Source organism: Microcaecilia unicolor, chromosome 3 (genome assembly GCF_901765095.1).
Source record: "Microcaecilia unicolor chromosome 3, aMicUni1.1, whole genome shotgun sequence".
Lineage (NCBI taxonomy): Eukaryota > Metazoa > Chordata > Amphibia > Gymnophiona > Siphonopidae > Microcaecilia > Microcaecilia unicolor.
In genome coordinates this window covers 525,181,915-525,204,517 of record NC_044033.1, presented here as the reverse complement: position 1 = coordinate 525,204,517, position 22,603 = coordinate 525,181,915, and the positions used below count along the sequence as shown (strand labels likewise).

Below are 22,603 nucleotides of genomic sequence, written 5' to 3'. Positions count from 1 at the left end.
GTTCTGAAGCTAATGTCGAAGCCCCTTAAAATTTACACTCCAGCCCATCCATATCTATTCAGTCACGATCAGGGCGCAGACCGTAGAAGTCTGCCCTGCACCTGTTTTACTCTCCAATACTGGCGTCGCCACTCAATCTCCGCGAAGATTCCGTAGATCCATTCCTTCTAAACAGGATTCCCTTGTGTTTATGCCACATGTTTGAATTCCATTACCATTTTCATCTCCACCACCTCCCGCAGGAGGGCATTCCATGTATCTTCCACCCTCTCTGTGAAAATATACTTCCTGTTATAACTCCTGAGTCTGCACCCCTTTCAACCTCAATTAATGTCCTCTAGTTCTACCACCTTCCCATTTTTATTTTTTTTTATTTGTACCCCACGCTTTCCCACTCATGGCAGACTCAATGCAGCTTAGGTACTTATTTGTACCTGGGGCAATGGAGTGACTTGCCCAGAGTCACAAGGAGCTGCCTGTGCCTGCAGTGGGAATCGAACCCAGTTCCCCAGGACCAAAGTCCACCACTCTAACCACTAGGCCACTCCTCCACTCCGGAAAAGGTTTGTATGTGGATTCATATCTTTCAAATAGTAACATAGTAGATGACGGCAGAAAAAGACCTGCACGGTCCATCCAGTCTGCCCAACAAGATAAACTCATATGTGCTACTTTTTGTGTATACCTTACCTTGATTTGTATCTGTCATTTTCAGGGCACAGACCGTATAAGTCTGCCCAGCACTATCCCTGCCTCCAACCACCGGCTCTGGCACAGACCGTATAAGTCTGCCCAGCAATATCCTCGCCTCCCAACCACCAGCCCCGCCTCCTAATCTCAGCTAAGCTTCTGAGGATCCATTTGCTCGGAACAGGATTCCTTTATGTTTATCCCACGCATGTTTGAATTCCGTTACCGTTTTCCTCTCCACCACCTCCCGCGGGAGAGCATTCCAAGCATCCACCACTCTCTCTGTGAAAAAATACTTCCTGACATTTTTCTTGAGTCTGCCCCCCTTCAATCTCGTATCGTGCCCTCTAGTTCTACCACCTTCCCATCTCCGGAAAAGGTTTGTTTGCGGATTAATACCTTTCAAATATTTGAATGTCTGTATCATATCACCCCTGTTCCTCCTTTCCTCCAGGGTATACATGTTCAGGTCAGCAAGTCTCTCCTCATACGTCTTGTAACGCAAATCCCGTACCATTCTCTTAGCTTTTCTTTGCACCGCTTCAATTCTTTTTACATCCTTAGCAAGATACGGCCTCCAGAACTGAACACAATACTCCATGTGGGGCTTCACCAACGACTTATACAGGGGCATTAAAACCTCTTCTTTTGCTGGTCACTCCCCTCTCTATACAGCCTAGCAACCTTCTACTTATGACCACCGCCTTGTCACACTGTTTCGTCGCCTTCAGATCCTCAGATACTATCACCCCAAGATCCCTCTCCCCTTCGGTACCTATCAGACTCTCCCCGCCTAACACATACGTCTCCCGTGGATTTCTACTCCCTAAGTGCATCACTTTGCATTTCTTCGCATTGAATTTTAATTGCCAAACCTTAGACCATTCTTATAGCTTCCACAGATCCTTTTTGATGTTTTCCACTCCCTCCCGGGTGTCCACTCTGTTACAAATCTTTGTATCATCCACAAAAAGGCAAACTTTACCTTCTAACCCTTCAGCAATGTCACTCACAAATATATTGAACAGAATCGGACACAGCACCGATCCCTGAGGCACTCCACTACTCACCTTTCCCTCCGAACGAATTCCATTTACCACCACCCTCTGGCGTCTGTCCGTCAACCAGTTCCTAATCCAGTTATTTGAACATCTGTATCATTTCACCCCTGTTTCTCTTTTCCTCCAAGATATATGTGTTCAGGTTGGCAAGTCTCTTGTACGGTTTGCAACGCAAATCCCATACCATTTTTATAGCTTTTCTTTGCACTACTTCCAGTCTTTTTACATCTTTAGCAAGATACGCCCTCACCAAAGACTTGTAGAGGGGCATCAGCATCTCCTCTCTTCTTCTGGTTATACCCCTCTCTGTGCAGCCTAGCATCCTTCTGGCCACGGCCGTTGCCTTGTCACATTGTTTCTTCACCTTTAGACCCTCCGACACCAACACCCCAAGGTCTCTCTCCTGAGTCGAGCTTACGAATCTCTCCTCTCCATTTGGTATCTCTCTTTTGGGTTTCTACACCCCAAATGCATCACTCTGCACTTCTTGGCATTAAATTTTAACTTCCAGACCCTCAACCATTCTTCTAACTTTTGGAGATCCCTTCTCATCGTTTCTACTTCCTCCAGAGTATCCACTCTATTGGCTATCTTCGTGTCATCTGCAAAAAGGCAAACCTTTCCTTCCAACCCTTCAGCAATATCTCTCACAAATATATTAAACAAAATGGGCCCCAGCACTGACCCCTGAGGAACCCCACTGCTCACCATCCTTCCGAGCGGATTCCATATACCGCCTCCCTCTGCCAACTGTCGGTCAACCAGTTTTCTATCCAGTTCACCACTTTCAGTCCTAAGTTCAGCCCTTTCAGCTTGAGTTTTTTGTGGGGGACCGTATCAAAGGCTTTGCTGAAATCCAAGTAGTGCACAGCCTTCATTTATTTTGTCACCCAGTCAAAGAAGTCAATGACATTCGTTTGGAAGGATTTTCCTTTGGTAAAGCCATGTTGCCTTGGGTCCTGTAACTCGTTGTCTTCTAGAAAGTTAACTATCCTTTTTTTCAGCAGCGACTCCATTATTTTTCCTACCACCGAAGTGAGACTTACAGGTCTGTAGTTTCCCACTTCTTCCCTGTCTCCACTTTTGTGAAGAGGGACCACAATCTGCTCGTCTCCAGTCTTGCAGTATCTCTCCCGTCTCAAAAGATCTATTAAATAAATCTTTAAGAGGTCCTGCCAGGACCTCCCTGAGCTCCCTCAGTATCCTGAGATGTATCCCATCCGGCCCCATAGCTTTGTCCACCTTCAGATTCTCTAGCAGTTTATAAACTGTTTCTTCCTTAAACGGCGCAGTATCTACTCCATTCCCTTGGCAGCCAACCAATATGCCATGGCCACCAAACCTTTCTGTAAAAGGGTTAGATCAAACATTACAGTTGATATCCTGTGGGGCTCTCCAGTCTTGCGGTATCTCTCCCGTCTCAAAAGATCTATTAAATAAATCTTTAAGAGGTCCTGCCAGGACCTCCCTGAGCTCCCTCAGTATCCTGAGATGTATCCAAAATGAGGATGTCATCAGCGTAACAGTAAACACTCAAACCAAAACCCTGTATCAGTTATTAAAGGGCTAAGAAAGATGTTAAACAAGATAGGGGAGAATGTTGAAGGGTATCTTCTTAGAGGTAATAGAATCTAACTGTACCACTTATAACCTATCTGATAAAAATGCTAAACCATTGTACAGTATCCCTCCTATCCCAATAGGCTGAAGAAGGTCATAATATATTAGATCAAATGCTGATGCCACATCCAATGATACTGCAAGAGCTATGGCACCATGATCTAGTATTGCTCATATTTCACTAATCATTTCAGTCAGGATAGTCTCCATACTATGCCCTTCCTAAAGCCAGACTGCCATGAAGGGAGAATTGGTTGAATGGTAGGAGACCTGCTCCACTACCTTTTGTGGGGCTCTCAAATGACAGACTGGGTTAGGCACTGGTCAAGTGGAAGGCAACAGAGAGTATTGGTAAATGGAGCTCACTCTGAGGAAAGTTATGTTACCAGTGGTCTACTGCAAGGTTTGGTTCTTGGACTGGTTCTTTTTAACATTTTTGTAAGTTATATTCCTGAAGAGATGGCTGGTAAGGTTTGCCTCTTTGTGAATGGTACTAAAATCTGCAATAGGGTAGATGCCCCTGATGGTGTAGATATTTTTTTATTTTATTTTTGTTACATTTGTACCCCGCGCTTTCCCACTCATGGCAGGCTCAGTGCGGCTTACATATTGTGAGAATAAGGACCTAACGAAGCTTGAAGAGTGCTCTGGAATTTGACAGCTAAAATGTAATGCTAAAAAATGCAGGGTCATGCATTTGGGCTGCAAAACCTGAGGGAATAGTACCATTTAAGGGACAAAGAATTTTGTGCACAAAAAAAGGAGTGAGATTCGGATGTGATTGTATGTGATCTTATGTTGGCCAAACAGGAAGCAAAGGCAACAGCGAAAGCTAGAAGGATGGCTCGGGTGCATAGGGAGAGGAATGGCCATTAGGAAAAAGGAGGTGATGATGCCCTATATAAAACTCTGGTGAGAACTCACTTAGAATATTGTATACAATTTTGGAGACCACACCTTTAAAAAGATATAAACAAGATGGAGTTGGTCCAGAGAGCAGCTACTAAAATGTTTGGTGGTCTTCGTCATAAAGCTTATGGGGACAGACATAAAGATCTTAATATGTATACATTGAAAGAAAGGTGGGAGAGGGGAGATAAAGTTACCTGTGTGGCATAAATGCACAGGAGACAAGGTTTTCAATTGAAAGGAAGCTCTGGAATGAGGGCATAGGATGAAGGTGAAAGGAGATAGACTCAGAAGAAGTCTAAAGAAATACTGCTTCATGGAAAGGGTGGCAAATTCATGGAACAGCCTCCCGATGGAGGTGTTGATGAAAATATCTGAAGTCCAGAAAGCTTGTGACAAGTACTTAAGTTCTCTAAGGGTGTGAAGGTGAGAGTAGATGGTATGGATGGGCAGACTGGATAGGCCAGGGGTAGGCAACTCCGGTCCTCGAGAGCTGCAGGCAGGTCAGGTTTTCAGGATATCCACAATGAATATGCAGGAGATAGATTTGCAAGCACTGCCTCCTTGGTATGCAAATCTATCTCCTGCATATACATTGTGGATATCCTGAAAACCTGACCTGCCTGCGGCTCTCAAGGACTGGAATTGCCTACCTCTGAGAGGCTGTATGGTTTTTGCCGTAATTTTTCTATGTTTCTATGTATCATGTCACCCCTGTCTCTCTAGCGTATACATATCCAGGTCTGTCTTCTCATACATCTTCTGACACAAACCGTTTACCATTTTGATCTTCCTCTGAACCACTTTGTTTTTTTATGTTCTTAGCAAAATTTGGCCAACTGAGCGCAGACTAGATGGATCATGCTGGCCTTTATCTTCCATCTGTTACGGTGTTAAATTCTAGGTTGAAGAGAGAAATAAAAAAAAAAAAAAGAGGTAGTAATGTCTCTGTATGTATCATTGATGAGACTTCATCTAAAACATTTCCAGTTCTGGAGGCAGTAACTCTGCTGTTCAGATGGTCCAGGAAAGGACTGTTAAAAGTGTGGGATTTGTATCAAAGGTCCTAGGAGACAAAATTTTAAAGACCTTCTAAATTATGTACAGCCTAGGGGAGAGGTGAAAAATGGTGGCTGTGAGATGTTCATATAGAAACATGATGACAGGATACAGATAATATGACAGTAAGCACACCTGATTGGATCTATATTAATGTCATAGTTATCACTGATTGGCTATGGTAATGAAGTAGTTAGTATTTTACTGGAAAAGCCAACAATAGACCACCTCTTACTGGAAGACCAAGTCATGTTCTTGCAAGACCACTCATTTCTTCATTTTTGACCACATCTTCCTTTTGACCAAAACACTTTCTGTGAAGCCATCTTTGCTCTGTTTTTCAAGAACATCTGTTGCCACCATATTGCCACATTCATGCAACTCTGCAAGTTAGACCCCCCACCCTTTCGTGTTTCTTCTTGCTCTGCAGTGTTTCAACACTGGAGTTCAAGTCAGAGACACAGGCCTGTAATTTTTTCCTCATTTTAGGTCTTGAACCAAAGTCTCAGGCCTTGAACCAAATATTCAGGTCTTTTGTGAGATCTCTAGCTTAGTGTAGAGTTAGATTTCACATATATGTGAGCTGGAGATTTTGGGCTCATAGCCTGTTTCTAAATATACTACTAAATTAGTATCCGGAATGCTTCCAACAGTCAGATTTACTATAGCTAAAGCTTGGAAGCAATCTCCTGTGATTGCAAACTGGCATGTCCAGCTAGTTCAGGTATTGCTCCTATAGAAAAGCTCACATATTCCCTCAAAGATACCAATGAACAATACAGTCTTATATGGAGCAAACTCTGCATATACTATGCCCATAATGCACATGACTATTTTTATTACTAAATAGTAATAAGATTTATGGGCTTTTGTCTTTTTTTTTTTTATTACACTCGATCTGGACTTAATGTGGTTTTCTGTTCTTTATCAGCACTTTGATAATAGCAGCATGTTGATGCTGTTATATATATTCATGACTGCACTGTTATCTCTTACCACTTCCGTTACGTGTCCCACTGAATAAATACATTAATAAATGTAATATAAATAATAAATGTAATTATAAATGTAATATAGTTCTTGTATCACGCCAGCTCCCACAAAAATGGTTCAAAGCGGGTAACAAAATTCAGAAATAATATGGATGAATGCAGAAAAATAAATTAACCTAAAATATTTTGAAAAGGATAAGTCTTCAAATTTTCTGAAAAAGAAAATAAATAGATGACTGCAAGACAGTTGGAAGGGATAACACAAAATGAGGTGTTTGATAACTGAGTCTTTGAGAAATCTTTTAAACTTAACTCTTGAAAAGATGGTAAAAACAAACGAAATGGGTCCCTGGATTAAGGCGAAGGAAATGAAATGAAAATTGAGAACAAAGCCATCAAATATTTTAAGTATTATGCAAGCTAATTTAAACAAACAGCAAGCCTGTGAAGAGAAATAAGAGCTGCTGAGGCACTATCAGATCTTTTAAGTCCCAGTATAAGTTTGGCCATTGTGTTCTGCAAAATCTGAAGCTTTGAATGAAGTCTAACTTTAAGAGACAAGGACAGACTGTTACAATAATCAAAATGAGCTAGAATAATGGCTTGAACCAAAGTAGTGAAATGTGTTCTATAAAAATAGTGACAAATTCGTCGTAGCTGTCAGAGTTAAAAAAAAAATAATAATAACATGTAATATGATTTACCTGAGGTTCAAAAGAAAGGGTAGGGTCCAGAAAGAAACTAAAAACCTTAGACGTTTGTTCCATCTTTAAAGATAAATCTTTACAGACAACTAAGAATTTGAGAGGGGTTGGAATAAGCATAGAAAATCCTAATTGTAGAGACGTGGGAAAAATTAATGGCCGACTGGGGTCTATGGCATGCAACAGGAAGTTGTTTTAGGCAGTCTGGATAGGCGAAGCTGTTACACTGAGGCATGTCATTCTCTTTATTTTCAGCAAGGTATGAGAACCTAAATAGGCGAAGAAGGAAAGGTAAGCTAGAAATAAGGCCACAAGAGAACAAAAACAGAGCCAAAGCAAAGGCAAGTTGCTGGTTTGAATAATCCAGACTTTAGACAGTGGTTGGTGTACATACATAATGTTTGCTGTGTTTGTAGTACAGGACTTCTCAACCCAGTCCTTGAGGCACAGATAGTCCATCAGGTTTTCAGGATATCCACAGTGAATGCAAATAAGAGAGATTGCTTGCAGTGCCTCCTTGGTATGTATATCTATCTCATGCATATTCATTGTAGATATCCTGAAAACCTGATGGGACTAGGTGTGCCTCAAGGACTGGGTTGAGAAGCATTGTTGTAATGTGTGAAATAGTGTTCTGGGACTAAATATTCAGTTGGTGGTATTTTTTTGCCACTACTGGCTTGTGCTCAGATATTAAGTGCTGGGTTATGTCCAGGGACCAGCATTGAAAACCTGGGTATGTGTGGACAACTGGAACTTAAATGGTTGAGTGCTGATATTCAACCTTAACCGCCTAAGTTAAACTGGCCATAGATAGGACTGCTATTTATGCAGTCCTGTTTGGCCAGTTAAACACAACTGGTTAAGACTCAGGATCATCACTTTACTAGTTAAGTGCCAGCTCTGCCCTCAGACTGCTCACTGAATAGCCAGTTTCAATTTAGGCAGTCAGCACTGATATTGTGTGACACTATCTGGTTAATTGGATAGCCCCACACAAGCAATTTAACTGGGCAGGAGTCGTCTTCCCAGTGAAATCTGTTTTTGAATATTGACCCCCGCCCCCGTTAGCTCTTTCAGAGAGAGTTCAGCAGACATTTGGAGTCTCTTCTGAATAATGGTAATATGACCGATATGTGCTTTGTGAACTCATCTTCAGAATGCCGCGTGATCACATTCTACAGAATCTCCATTGAAAGGCTGGATCTTGTGCATTCTGATGTGTTAAATGCTTTTTCTTTCTTTTCGCGTAGGAAGTTGTAGCAAAGGAGGAAGAGGAAGAAGCTTCCGACAAAGGCAGCGATTCAGAGGAAGACGACTTGAACAGGGACTCGCAGAGTGACAAGGACGACGGTAGCGACAGGGATTCTGACCGAGAACCAGATGAGAAACATGGCAAGGATGATGAGGCTGTAAGCTGGGGTGGAGGCGGTTGCAGCTCTAACTTACAGCCACCTTCAGAGCTGTTGTCTTTAGTCTTCATTGCGTGGGACATGAATTGCTAGTAACAAATCTTTGGGCAGCATGCATAGGTCTATTTGAAACGCCTTTAGAGCCACCACCTTTTGAATTTAACAAAATGCACCAGGAGCAGGATTCATATATATATATATTTTTTAATATATATAGCACCATTGGTATGACTTGACACCAGGGTGCCTTGCAGCCATTTGCTTGTAGGTACAGTTAAGGCTTGCCTGAAAAGATTACACACTATGGAGTAGTTTGATAACAAGGCACATAAGTCAGTTTCAAGAAGACACAGCTTTGAAAGACAGTACATCAAGTGTCAATAAACAGTTACTCCAAATATAGAGAAACCATCAGTTATATCTCTTAGTCTCTATATCAGATATTGAGCCAGCACTACAGGTGTGCACCCAAAGTTACACAGCACTGGTCTTCTGTGGGTGGTTATCTTATAGGTGTCCCAAAGCATTCTGAAATTGGGTACCAATAGAAATCAAACAAAATAAAACATGGAAAAGAAAATAAGATGATACCTTTTTTATTGGACATAACTTAATACATTTCTTGATTAGCTTTCGAAGGTTGCCCTTCTTCGTCAGATTGGAAATAAGCAAATGTGCTAGCTGACAGTGTATATAAGTGAAAACATTCAAGCATTACTATGACAGTAAAATAGATACTATTGGAGATTCTACATGGAATGTTGCTACTATTGGAGATTCTACATGGAATGTTGCTACTATTGGAGATTCTACATGGAATGTTGCTATTCCACTAGCAACATTCCATGTAGAAGGCTGCGCAGGCTTCTGTTTCTGTGAGTCAGACTCACAGAAGCAGAAGCCTGCGCGGCCACATTGGTGATCTACAAGGGCCGACTTCTACATGGAATGTTGCTAGTGGAATAGCAACATTCCATGTAGAATCTATAGAAATCAAACAAAATAAAACATGGAAAAGAAAATAAGATGATACATTTTTTATTGGACATAACTTAATACATTTCTTGATTAGCTTTCGAAGGTTGCCCTTCTTCGTCAGATCGGAAATAAGCAAATGTGCTAGCTGACAGTGTATATAAGTGAAAAACATTCAAGCATTGCTATGACAGTCTGACAGGGTGGTAGGATGGGGGTGGGTCGGAGGTATGCATGGGGACATCAAAGCATATCATTGATATTCTAACAGGATGGGTGTGGATAGGTGAGGGGTGGGGTGATCAACAGAGAAATACAGCTTTTATGGTTTATAATGGGTTAGGAACCCCAGATCCTTGTTAAGTCCTTTCTGTTGGGTGTTAAAATATTCAATCATTCTGACTTCAAAGGTCTTACGTTCTTGTATGGTTTTAAAGTTACCTTTGAGGATTCTCACTGTGAAGTCACTGGTGCAGTGTCCTGGTCCTGTGAAATGCTGGCCAACAGGGGTGGGAACCCTGCTGGCACCAGTATTGTTCATATGATGTCTATGTAAATTGAATCTTGTCTTGAGCATCTGGCCTGTTTCTCCAATATAGCATCCTTCATTACATTTTTTACACTGAATGATATATACCACATTGGAAGATGAGCAAGTGAAAGATCCCTTTATGTTGAATATCTTTCCTTTGTGGATGACTTTGGGGTCCTGTGAAATATTTTGGCATAGTTTGCAACTGGATAAATTACAGGGAAGTGTTTGATTTCTATTGATAACCTTAAGAGTGGACTAACACGGCTACCACACTCCTCTACTGAAATTGGGTACGAAATTATCATTAAACATGGTTTGTTTTCAACAACTCTTGACTCAATCCATCTTGCACACCAGCATGAAAACACAAGGTAATAACTTATCTGTGTTGCCAAACATTCAATGTTTATGCTCCTGCTGCCCTTGCTATTGAGTATTAAAAAAAAAAAAAGCCAGTAAGTTCTGTTTCATAATCCTCCTTCAAGGACTGGCAGTAATGATAGAAAAAATGCACTGCTGTACTTTTCTAGCAGCGCAACTTTATCAAACATCATTTCCAACACAGTATTCCAAAATTAACCTGTTTATGAAGAGAGAAAATTCCAAAATCCTCTGGAAAAGGAGTAAAAAATGGAAGCAAGAAGGCAGGATCAACCAAGTGGTCTAGTATAGAGTGTAGTGGAACGGGTACATGTGAATCACTTGTTTACCCTTTCCAAACATACTAGGAGACATACAATGAAGCTACTAAGTAGCAAATTTAAAACAAACTGGAGAAAATATTTCTTCACTCAATGTGCAACTAAACTCTGGAATTTGTTGCCAGAGAATTTGCCAGCGTTTAAAAAGGTTTGGATAATTTCCTAAAAGAAAAATTCATAAGCCATTATTAAGATGGACTTGGGAAAATTCACTGCTTATTTCTAGCATAAGTAGTATAAAATCTGTTTTACTCTTCTGGGATCTTGCCAGGTACTTGTGACCTGGATTGGCCATTGTTGGAAACAGGATACTAGGCTTGATGGACCTTTCGGTCTGTCCCAGTATGGCAACGCTTACGTTCTTATGTTCTTCCCATCTGATTATGTAAAGTTGTTAAAATATCAAACGAGATAGCATAATGATCAGTTAATGAAAATATATAGTTCCAAAACCCCTGCAATCTATATAACCTAAATCCAAAGTCGAAATGAGCAAATCGAGGGTGTAGCCTTCAACATGAATGAGGCCCCAAACCCACTGAGTAAGGGTCCAATTAGATACACTATGGTTTCTGAGGGCCCTGCAACATCTCCATAAGGTTATTAAAAACTCCATGAATGATCAGATTTGGAAAAACGACAGCAGCCTCTGCTATAGTTTGAAACAGCAGTCAACAAGGCCAGTGGACAATAAAATAACTCCAAGTACAAAGGCACCTCTAGTACTTCCTTATTTAAAAAATGATGCAGAAACTGCTGTTGCTGACGAGACCCTACGGACAAAATGACCATCCCCACCACCTTTTCTAGATGAGCAGGATAAAGATAGAACGTCATAATTTGAAGGAACACAAACAAATATGATTCTTCCCCCTTCTATAGCAGTGTTTCTGTTGAACATAAGATCTTAGTCTATCCATCATCAGATCCAGCAATACAGGTGTCTTAGATCTTCAAAGTCTATAATAATTTCAGAGGAAGAATATGCCAGTTGTTTGGCAAGATTGACCAACCAGGATGCATCAAGCAATGTTGGGGCTTTAACCCGTGTTAAGGGAATTAACATGTGGTAAATGCTAAGAAGCTCACCTTGTACTTAACAAGGAGCAGGCCTATTTCTCCTTTCCCCCCCCCCCCCCCCCCCCCCAAAAAAAAAAAAATACGTGTATAGACGAGCCGAGAGACGCCATCAAAAATATAAGAATCCAAGCAAGCCTTGCCTAAAATATTCCAAACGGCCTTGCCTAAAACATTCCAAACTTTTTCACAAAAAGTCAAATAAGTCACTAATATGCTTCCCCATAACAAAGTCCAAGGAACATGTTCTGGGTGCACACTAGCAAAGCACGAACCCCACTGTCAGCTACAATTTATATAACGTCTTTGGAGTGAATGCTTACATCTGCTACTGCACGATTCCCAGGGACCTACGGGGCTCCTCTGGGTACATACATATACTAAGAGTTTTGGTATCTAAAGTTCGATTTAAGTCAAGAGGAGATGAAAATGAATTATGATTTTGTACATAATTTTGGAATTGTTTAGGACACTTTAAAAACACATGGGGGTCAATGCTATATAGTGTGACAAAAGGTAGGTGCAAAATGCTGGGCATTAAACATGAATTGGGAAATGAGATCTGGGCGCCCAGCTTCCATCATAGAATACTAGCATAAGTTGGTTTTCACGGGCCAACATTAGGTCTGCCCATTTCACCACATCTGTGGCAAATTACACTATTGTATTGCATGCATCTGTTTTTGACATCCATGTGAACGCTGCCTTGCTTTATTTGTGCTATCCAAGTTGCACAAATTATAGAGTACTGCTTAGCACCCAACTAGTCCTTGTGAGCAGATCTGAAACAGTCACCCTCGTTAGTGCTAGTATTCTATAATTTGAGCACAGCCACTCCCCCCTTACCTGTCACAACATCTGCGCCCTTATAATCCTGAGAGGATATTTTGATCTTCCCAATAAACCTGACTGTTAGTAGCAGTGGCTAGGTTAATGTGCATTTAGTATTTAGTTGTCTTGCACCCTAAGCTTTGGAATTCTTGAAACCTTGCCACCTCCCTCCCCCCCTTGAATAAAAAATCGCTTCACAGTTCTGTTTGATTATAGATTCCAATCTACACCAAGCATGTCAAATGTTTTTATTCACTCGTTTGATTATTTGTTTGTCAGATGGAGTTCAATGTGTGGGTGGTGGTAAATGGAGTCTGATGAAAACCACTGCTGGTAGCTCACGCACTAAAGCGCCCCTCAGTGTTGTGATTTCAATTACAGCTAATCAAATCTCACTACTTATCTTGTGTGGCATAATCATTGGATTGTATGACTCCTGACGCAGCTGAAATATGGGGGGGTCCAAGAAAGCACAAAGGCAGACGGTCTGCAAACTCCAAGGTGGAAAGCAAAAAGAGCAGATCGTTTAAAAGTAAAATGTAATTTATTTTTAAACAGTATAGCAATACTTATATAAATACAAACAGCCCGACACAGGCCGTGTTTCGCCCAACTGGGCTGCTTCAGGGGCTATAAAAAAACATTGTTTTGGTATGTATCATTTTAGATTTATGTATGTACATTTATATAGATGATATATTTGTTGTGTGTGCATATACATGTATGTGTATATATATTATATATGTTATCTATATATGTAGCTTGATATTATAACAGACAAATGTATATGTTTTTTATAGCCCCTGAAGCAGCCCAGTTGGGCGAAACACGGCCTGTGTCGGGCTGTTTGTATTTATATAAGTATTGCTATACTGTTTAAAAATAAATTACATTTTACTTTTAAACGATCTGCTCTTTTTGCTTTCCACGCAGCTGAAATATGGCCATGTTGAGTCTTACCCTTTATGCCAATGTTTCCCAAGTCCAGTCCTGGAGTACTACTACTACTACTATTTAGCATTTTTATAGCGTCCCCTTGCCAGTCAGGTTTTCAAGATATCTATAATGAATATGTATGAAAGAGATTTGCATATGATGAAGACAGTTTATGCAAATGTCTTTCATTTATATTTATTGTGGATATCCTGAAAACCTGACTGGCAAAGGGTACTCCAGGACTGGACTTGGGAAAAACTGCTTTATGCCACTATCATTTGTAGTTGAGAGATTATTTTTTTATGTATCATCTCTTGTTGGAACTGTTGAAGGATATTTTAAAGACAAGGTTCTTAGATTTGTTTGGGTTTTTTTTTTTTGTAATCTTGGCGTCTACCTTGTGTTACCCAATGAAATATTTTAAATCAAATAGAAGGGCAAAATAATTGTGCCTACAGCCTTGACCTTTCCATTTTATTTAATATCCCTTGAATTAATATTGAAGAGCAGCATATTGCCAAACAAGCTTTAAAATCCTGTATCCAGACAGATGGCAGTCAGTAGGCGCTTGACGGTTTGTCGTCATCTGTGCTTATGAGTGGTGACTTTATTGGAGCAGTCAGTGTTTGTTGCTGGGTGTTCTAAGGTGGATTTGGGGAGCTTTAGTAAGGATAGTTACGACTGTTAACCCCTAGATCTTGGGTCTATTAAGTTAGCCACAGTACCCAAAGCCCCAAAAGTGCTGTGGGTGTTCTCTGAAGCATGTAGTCCTGTGGGCTGAGCAGCACAGTCCTGCAGATTATGGTAAAAATCATTTGTTAAATGCATGACTTATTTAAAATTTTTCTGCTTTGACCAGGAGTGGCAAGAGTTGCAGCAAAGTATACAGCGAAAAGAACGGGCCCTGCTGGAAACCAAATCGAAAGTCACGCACCCTGTTTACAGTCTATATTTCCCTGAGGTCAGTGATCACACACTTTGTTTTCCCAGTTTCTACTTCCCTGAGGTCGAGGATCCCACGCCATCCTGTTTTACAGTCTGTACCTCCCTAAGGTCAAGTTCTCAGTCCACCATGTTTATGCAGTCAGTACTTCCCTGAGGTCAGGAATCCCTCGCCACAGTTGAGGTCGGGGATCACACGCCACCTTGTTTATTTGGGTTTCTGCCAGGTACTTGTGACATGGCTTGGCCACTGTTTGGAAAACAGGATACTTGGCTAGATGGATCATTGGTCTGGGATCCCATGCCACCCTTTTTATACAGCATGTACTTTGAGAGGGACATGCTAACAAGGTACATAGAATTGGTATGTGATTTTTTTTGTTTGTTTTTAAGTGCTGGACCAGTAATGTAAAGTTATATAATTTTATGACATTGCCGATAGATTTTAGAATAATTATTTCTTGGTCTTACTGAAACTTGAATAATCTAAAAGGAAAATCTCGTTGTTTTACTTTAAATATAAGCAGACTGTATTGAATTGGCTGACTTTTTGCCTAAAGTGTAGGTGGTCTGTGGATATCATATAGATGTGTGTTTTTTATTTGCATTATAATAGTACAGTGAGGTTTATTTTCCAAGTTAGCACATAAATTTGGAGAGTAAGGGTGAGGGAAGGTCATGTGCAAAGCAACAGGGCAACTGATAGTGAGTATGGAAAGCCTGGTCTCTGCTAAATACTAGTAAGAAAGTAAGTACTTCTCGAAGCTGTTCTCTTGTGGAATTCTTTGCCTATTATTTTGCAGATAGAATATGATTTAAACTTCTCAAAACACTTTTATTTCAGAAATATGATGAGTATTGTTGTGTATATTGTATTTTGAATTTGTTGTAGCTTTCTTTCTCCGAGGACAAGCAGGCCATCTCATTCTCGCATGTGGGTGACATCATCCACATCACTTGATGCAGCTCGCTTTTACATCATACTGTAGCTTTAAGAGCACGCACCAGTGTCCCACTGCTCGTGCACGAGTGTCTTCTCGCCTGCCTTGAGAGCGTAGGACCAGCAGTCTCTCTTTATGCCTTCTCTTTAGGTATTTTTTGCCTAATTTTGATTTTTCTTTTGTTCGAGATTTTTTTTTTTTTCTTCCCTCCCTTATATCTGTGTTTTTCCCCCACTTTTAAATTTTTGTATTTTTTCATGCTCACGAGGCCTGCTTAGGCCTGAGTTTGTCAAATATTTCTTTCCCTCCTTTTTTTTCTTGGTGATTTGCTCTTTCTATTATCACCATCGACATTTGATTTGGCGGTGGCTGTTTTTTCCTTCCATGACATCAAAGATTCCCAGTGGCTTCAAGCGCTGTGCTCGATGCAGCCGGACCATCTCTAGAACTGATGCCCATTCCTGGTGTCTCCACTGTTTGGGGCTAGAACATACCCCTTCCAGCTGTCTTCTTTGCCGCCTGTGTATGCAGAAAAGAACTCGACTGTCCAGAGATACTCGGAAAATAATTTTTGGAGCCTGGTCCGAATCGTCGACATTGGCGTTTGCACCGGCATCAGGTGTGTTGGTCCTTATGGCTGCGAGACCCATGTCAGACACTGGGAGTGGGCTTACCTCAAATTGAGCTTGTTGCTCCAGCTTAAGAGTGACTCTAGAGCTGCAAAAAACAAAGAAAACTTAAAAATGCCAAAAACACTAATAAAATAAAAGGGATGGAAGAAACTAAACCGTTATGAAGGAAAACTAACTGCACAGGAAGGCACAAAAAAAAACCGCTAAGGAAAAGGGTTGAGGAGGAGAGACACAAAATGCAATCTCCTAGCAGAGAGAAGATAACTGAGGATCCTGTGTCCACTCATCAGGTGGGAAGACACTCTCGCATGCACGGTGGGGCTGCTACCAAAACCCCCTTAAAGTTAGAATGCTGGGTAGCATCCCACACCGGGCTCTGTTGGGATGACATCACTCAGATGTAAGAATACCACTGACCTTACCCTGTAGCAGGTGTTCTCCGAGGAGAGCAGGACAGGTATCCTTACAACCCTCCTACCTCCCCTAGGAGAAGTTGAATTTTTCCAGCTATTATGTTACTGGACAGGAAGGTACTTGAGTGTGTACAGTGGGGTTGCTGCCAACAGCCTCTTAAAGTGCTGGGGTAACATCCCGCACCAAACTCCATCGGGATGATATCACCCAGGAGTTAAGGATACCTGTCCTACAGGTAAGTGACTTTGTTTTATCTTTTGTTTAACCATTTGTATCTCTTAGATTGGAAGGTACATAAATAAGCTGTTATTAATAATTATAACTTTAACCTCTTTCCCTTTAATCTGATTATAAGATCATTAATGCAGTGGTTTAATTACAACTAGGGTGCACATTTCCCATAATCACATTGGAAGATGGTGCAAAAACCAGCTTCTCATTTTATGTATTTATTTGCATTAACTTGCACCTTGCTCAATTAGTAGCTCAAAGCAAGTTACATTCAGGTAGAGTAGGTATTTCCCTGTCCTGGGGGCTTATAATCTCTTTGTATCTGAACTTGAAACAATGGGAGGGTTAAGTGACTTGCTGAAGATCACAAGGAGCAATAGTGGGATTTGAACTGGGCTTCTGTGGTTGTCAGCCCGGCGTTCTAACTTATAGGTGGCTACTTCACTCTACTTGCGATAATGATTCATTACATTACATTGCATCCAATGCTCATACGCAGCGAATAACCAAAAATGGATCAATGCAGCTCACATTAAAAGAAGTAGCGCATAATCCTAGAACTACAGCACATTAAAACCTAAACAATATCATACAATCTCAAACTGTGGCATCCAAATAAAGTATAATCGTTTATACAGAACAGTATGTACTACTATCAAGACAGTTACCAGCTTCTGAAATACCAAGTTTTCAAAACTTTCTGAAAAATTGCATGAGAACATGTTGGCATACTGGGACAGACTGAAGGTCCATCAAGCCCAGTATCCTGGTTACAAGTACCTGGCAAGATCCCAAAAGAGTAATATAGATTTTATGCTGCTTAACCTAGAAATAAGCAGTGGATTTTCCCCAAGTCCATGTTAATAATGGCTTATGGACTTTTCTTTTAGGAAGTTATCCAAACCTTTTTTTAAACCCTGCTAAGCCAACTGCTTTTACCACATTCTCTGGCAACGAATGCCATAGTTTAATTACCAGTTGAGTGAAGAAATATTTTCTCCAATTTGTTTTAAATTTTCTACTTTATAGCTTAATTGCGTGCCCCCTAGTCCTAGTATTTTTGGAAAGAGTAAACAAGCGATTCATGTCCACCCATTCTATTCCACTCATTATTTTATAGACCTCTATCATATCTTCCCTCAAATTTTCCTCATAGGGAAGTCATCCCTTCCCCTTTATCATTTTCGGTGCCCTTCTCTGTATGTTTTCTATTTCCACTATATCTTTTTTGAGATGCAATGACACAGTATTTGAGGTGTGGTCGTACCATGGAGCAATAAAAAAGGCAGCATAACATTCTCATTTTTGCTTTCCATTCCTCTCCTATTAACTAACATTCTGTTTGCTTTCTGAAGCTGCCTCCGCACACTGAGTATAATTAATCTGATGCTAATAAAATTTGGTAGTTTATTCCACCACTTGGCTGCTTGATAAGTGAAAGAGGCTTTTAATTCAGTTTTGTATTTAACCCCTAGGTAGAGGTGAAGGGAATTGTAAGCTCAAGTAGTGTCGTAAGCTAGATGCATAAGTCATACCTATGTCACTGCTCCCAGGTCCACACTTCTCCCTTCTCCAGCTTGGCCACTCAGTCCACTGCTGTTAGTGGACATGGGACAAAATGAAGGATATACCGCCTTTCTGTGATACAACCGTTGACATATCCTATACAGGTACTTTCTCTGTCCCTACTAGGCTCACAATCTGTTTTTGTATGACCTACGCGTTTTATGCAGGAATGAGGGATGGGAAAGAGGGAAAGATCCAAACCTGCTAGATCTGAATGTGCTTAGGAAGGGAACAAGGAAACCAGATCTCATGGACTTGCTGTTTTGTTCCCTACCTTATTCCTGCTGGCAATTTGTTTTTCCTTTCTTTTGGTCAACTGCTGGGAAATAAAACTGACAGACTCTTGTGGAGCAGTGAGTGCATTGCAAAAGCTTTGCTATATCATATTCACCAATGACTAGTTGCATTGTCTGAGCGCTTTTGTTGTTTGTTTAACAGGAGAAGCAGGAATGGTGGTGGATTTATATTGCGGATAGAAAGGAGCAGACATTAGTATCAATGCCATATCACGTGTGTACACTAAAACGTCAGGAAGAGGTAAGGAGACTCGAGTTGTAACTATTCTTTCATATGGGTTTATGATTTATTTGAACTTAATTTCTTTGCAATCTGGGTCTAGATCAGGGATTCTCAACCCAGTCTTCAGGACACGCCAAGCTAGTCTGGTTTTCAAGATGTCTGCAACGAATATGCATGAGATAAATTTGCATTCACTGCCTCCATTGTATTCAGATTTGTCTCATGATTATTCATTGTGGGTATCCTGAAAACCTGGTTTGACCAGGTTGAGAGCCCCTGGTCTAGATGGATGTTTCAGTAAAATATGCTGGTTAAAGTTTGATTTCAAGTACTGATATTCCTGTCTAGAATATAGTAAAAAGATTTCCTGTGTTTTACTGATGGAGTTGGGTTACAGCAATTAAGGCAGCAGTCAGTCAGCCAATTAGTGATGGTTTCATGGAGCATGCTCTGATATTACTACTACATATTTGGGGGCTGGACTGCGGTGCCATGTGCTGTTGTGCAGAATACCAGGGCTTCACCGTCCTATCCAGTAGAATTTGGAATAATCACATGGTACGTAGTACATATGTCAGCTAAAGGGTTTTGCTGGAAGAGGATGCTCCTTTGCATGCAGACTGGAAGATGGAATATGTTTAGGAGTAGCAGGGAAGGGGAGAAGAGTTGTTTATAAAATATAATATTCTGGTCCTTATTGGATGGCAGCTGTCATTTTGCATGTTTTATATTTTTGTACATCTCTTTTCCTCTGTGTTAGCCAGCTGTAAACAGTGGTGAACACTGGTGCTATACAAACCAGTCTGGTTAATCGGGTATATGCATTCAAACAGGACTTCTTCCTCACCAGATGCACTCCATCACCTCTCAGTCATGAAGGGAACTTAAAAAATACATTTGACATGTTTCAATAAAGTATAAGAAGGTGAAATTTACCATTAGAAAAGGATAGAATTACAGGGAAGAAGTTTCAGACAGAACCTGAAGGGTTGTGAGCATCTGGAAAAGCCTACCAGTAGAAGTAGTGCTATCCAGAGCTATTATATTCAAACATACACAGAGCAAAAGGGTACAGCAGCTGAGGGGTAATGATTAGAAGTAAAGCTCAGATATATGAAACCTTTGAAGACCAAATATGGGAGAATATAACCAGTAGGTGAAGACTAGTAATAAAACTGTAAGGTTTCCAAGAATCACGATTTACCTGCACTGAACTGCTGTGGCTACAACTTTAAATGGTATCGCTGCCTCAGGAGTCTCAAGAAGGCTAGGGGATGACTGCAGAATCTGTTAGCAGAAAACATGGAAAAGTCATAGTAAATAGAAGGTGGGTAAGGCCTCTCGGTGATGCTGGATTAAAGCAGGAGAATTGAAGGAGGAAACGATAGTTAAAAGGAGAGAACATGTAAAGAGAGAGGAACTTTAGCGTTTTAGCTTTGGCAAAATGCCGGACCGGGCAACGCGGATCAGCGTCATCCACTTGTGAGAATATGAAGCCTGCTGTCCTCGGAGAATACCTGCTACAGGTCAGTATTTTCGCTTGAGTGAGATATGAAACTCAATAAGAAGCCATTGTTCTTTGATGAGCAGTGGAGTAACCTAGGCACACACTTGGGTATATGCTCTCCTACCAGCAGGTGGAGACTGAGAACTAATGAATTGTGACATGACTGTATATTCTGTGTTGCCTAGAAACAGTCAACATGCTCTCTGACTCCAGAAGGTGGTAGGTGACACATTTTGACATTTTATGCTGACTGGTCAGTCAGGTAGGCTGAACTTAAATTTTATTTAATTTGGGGAGGATGGGAGAGAAGTAAAAAGGGTTATGTATTTATTTCTTTGTGAGTCTGGTTAGACTATCTTCTCCCTCCTGCCCTATTCAGGCTTCATTGGGACTCTGGAGGAGAGAAAGTTAGCGAGGGTAGGAGTTTTTGCTTCACTGCACTGCAGGGGCCTCAGCTGTGGTAATCTGAGCTGGCATTCTGGGTCTTTCAGACTACGGGCAGCATTGTGGTAAATGTGACTCTTATTGAACTGCCAGAGCATCTAACGTTTTGTGCTCCCAAGTATGCTAGGGCAGTGTTGAGTCTCAAGTTGGCCCAGGAGTACCCCTTTGCCAGTCAGGTTTTCAGGATATCCACAATGAATATGCATGTTTGCATATAATGGAGGCAGTGTATACAAATCAACTTCATGCATGTTCATTGTGGTATCCTGAGAACCTGACTGGCAAAGGGGTACTCCAGAACCAACTTGGGAAACACTGTGCTAGGGAGTTAATCCACAGCTTCTTCCCCTATGGTAATGAGGCAGGTCAAAGAAAAGAGCTTCCCCTGTATTTCTGCTGAGACCACACCAGGGGCAGGAGACCCAGTTTGGGGCAGGAAGTTTTGTCGTTTTGTCTTCTGCTATTCTGGAATGGGCAGTGCTGACAAAGCCTGCTAGTTCTCCACTGGGGATCCAATTGTTAATGAAGGTGGGGTTTTTTCACACGTTTTTTTATCCCAAATTTCTATTTCTTTTGCATGCATTTGTTTGAAGAGGGGAATGGTGCAGCCAGGGGACCCTGCTATGCTATTGACTTCTGAGGCTTGGGTCTTGACGAGGAAATCAAAACCAAAACCATTACCTGAGAAAGAGCCTGAAGATCTAGGTACTGATGTCTCAGGAGATGCTCCCAGTTTGGAGGAAGACTATTTAGATGTTCAGTGAGAGTAGCTGGAGATTGGTTGGATGAAGAAGCAGTTACCCCCCTCCCTGGGGACGTTTTCTTTGTAATTACACGTTTCCAGTGGGATAAATCGAAGCAGAACTTTGGGTTTTGACGTTGGTGTAACCATTTGGGCACCACTGTTAGATCACCAGACCTTTGGCTGCTGGACTTTTGGGCACCCAAATGGCAGTGTCTAAAAGTACTTTATCTCCCCTCCCCCCTCCCCAACCTCCGGTACTCATTGGTGGAAGCTGCTCACTGTTTGAGCCAGGGGTCCTTGAAGCAGAATGGAGATGTGGGCTGCTCCAGGCAGTGCCTGTGAGAGGATGGTTCTTCAGGAAACCTGTTCTATCTTCCCTCAAGGCACCACCTGCGCAGCCCATCTCCCTTCTGTTCCAATGACCCCTGGCTGAGTCCTGGACCCTACTCTCCACTGACCAGTCCTGGAGGTCAATGCAGGGTAGAAATAGAGAGAGGACTTTTAGATCCTTGCAACTTTACAGATTTCTGAGGAAAAGCCCATGGACTCTACTACACAGTGAGGCCCTCTTTTGGAGCGAATTAGGCCTTTCTTGGTTGACAGTGCCATACAGGAAATTTCTGCAAATGAGAAGTTTCCGGATTCAGGGTTTAGTGTGTTGCTTTAGGGCTAAGCTCTGGTTGAACCTGAGGAAGGAGCAGGATGGTGCCTCCCAAAATTCGATGCCTTGGCTCCTGTGGTCACTCAAACTATGACGATTCCAGCAGAAGATGGCTCTGTGTTGAAAGATCTTCAGGATCAGTGCACGGAGGGTATTCTAAAGCGATCTTCACAGGAATTACTTGCATTACCTTCAGCTAATTTCTGCATATTTGTCAATACTAAAATGTTAAAATTTTCTATCCCACCTATAGGAAATTCCATCTAGGCGGTCTACAATCTAAAATTAAAAAGGGTAGACAGTTTCCAGACAAGACCACATTATGCACATTAAGAAAGGAAGGAGACTACCATTTTATGATAGTAAAGTAAGGGATGGATAAAAACAAAAGGTATTCTGCACTGCCTTTCCACCCAGCAGCAACCAGCAACCTTACTGGGTTTCAGAATTGAGAGTATCTAACTATATAAATGACAAGTGACCGACTCACCCGCAAATG

General features: G+C 41.3%; 1 protein-coding gene across 1 annotated transcript in view; it reads left to right on the top strand.

The window, feature by feature from the left end:
- The window catches only part of SEC63 (SEC63 homolog, protein translocation regulator), a 200,299-nt gene that overhangs the window by 131,531 nt on the left and 46,165 nt on the right, over nt 1–22,603 (top strand). Inside the window, exons 17-19 of the mRNA XM_030199182.1 lie at nt 8,289–8,447; nt 14,362–14,463; nt 18,667–18,765. Coding sequence (XP_030055042.1) covers nt 8,289–8,447; nt 14,362–14,463; nt 18,667–18,765 — 360 coding nt within the window. The remainder of the gene's footprint in view (nt 1–8,288; nt 8,448–14,361; nt 14,464–18,666; nt 18,766–22,603) is intronic.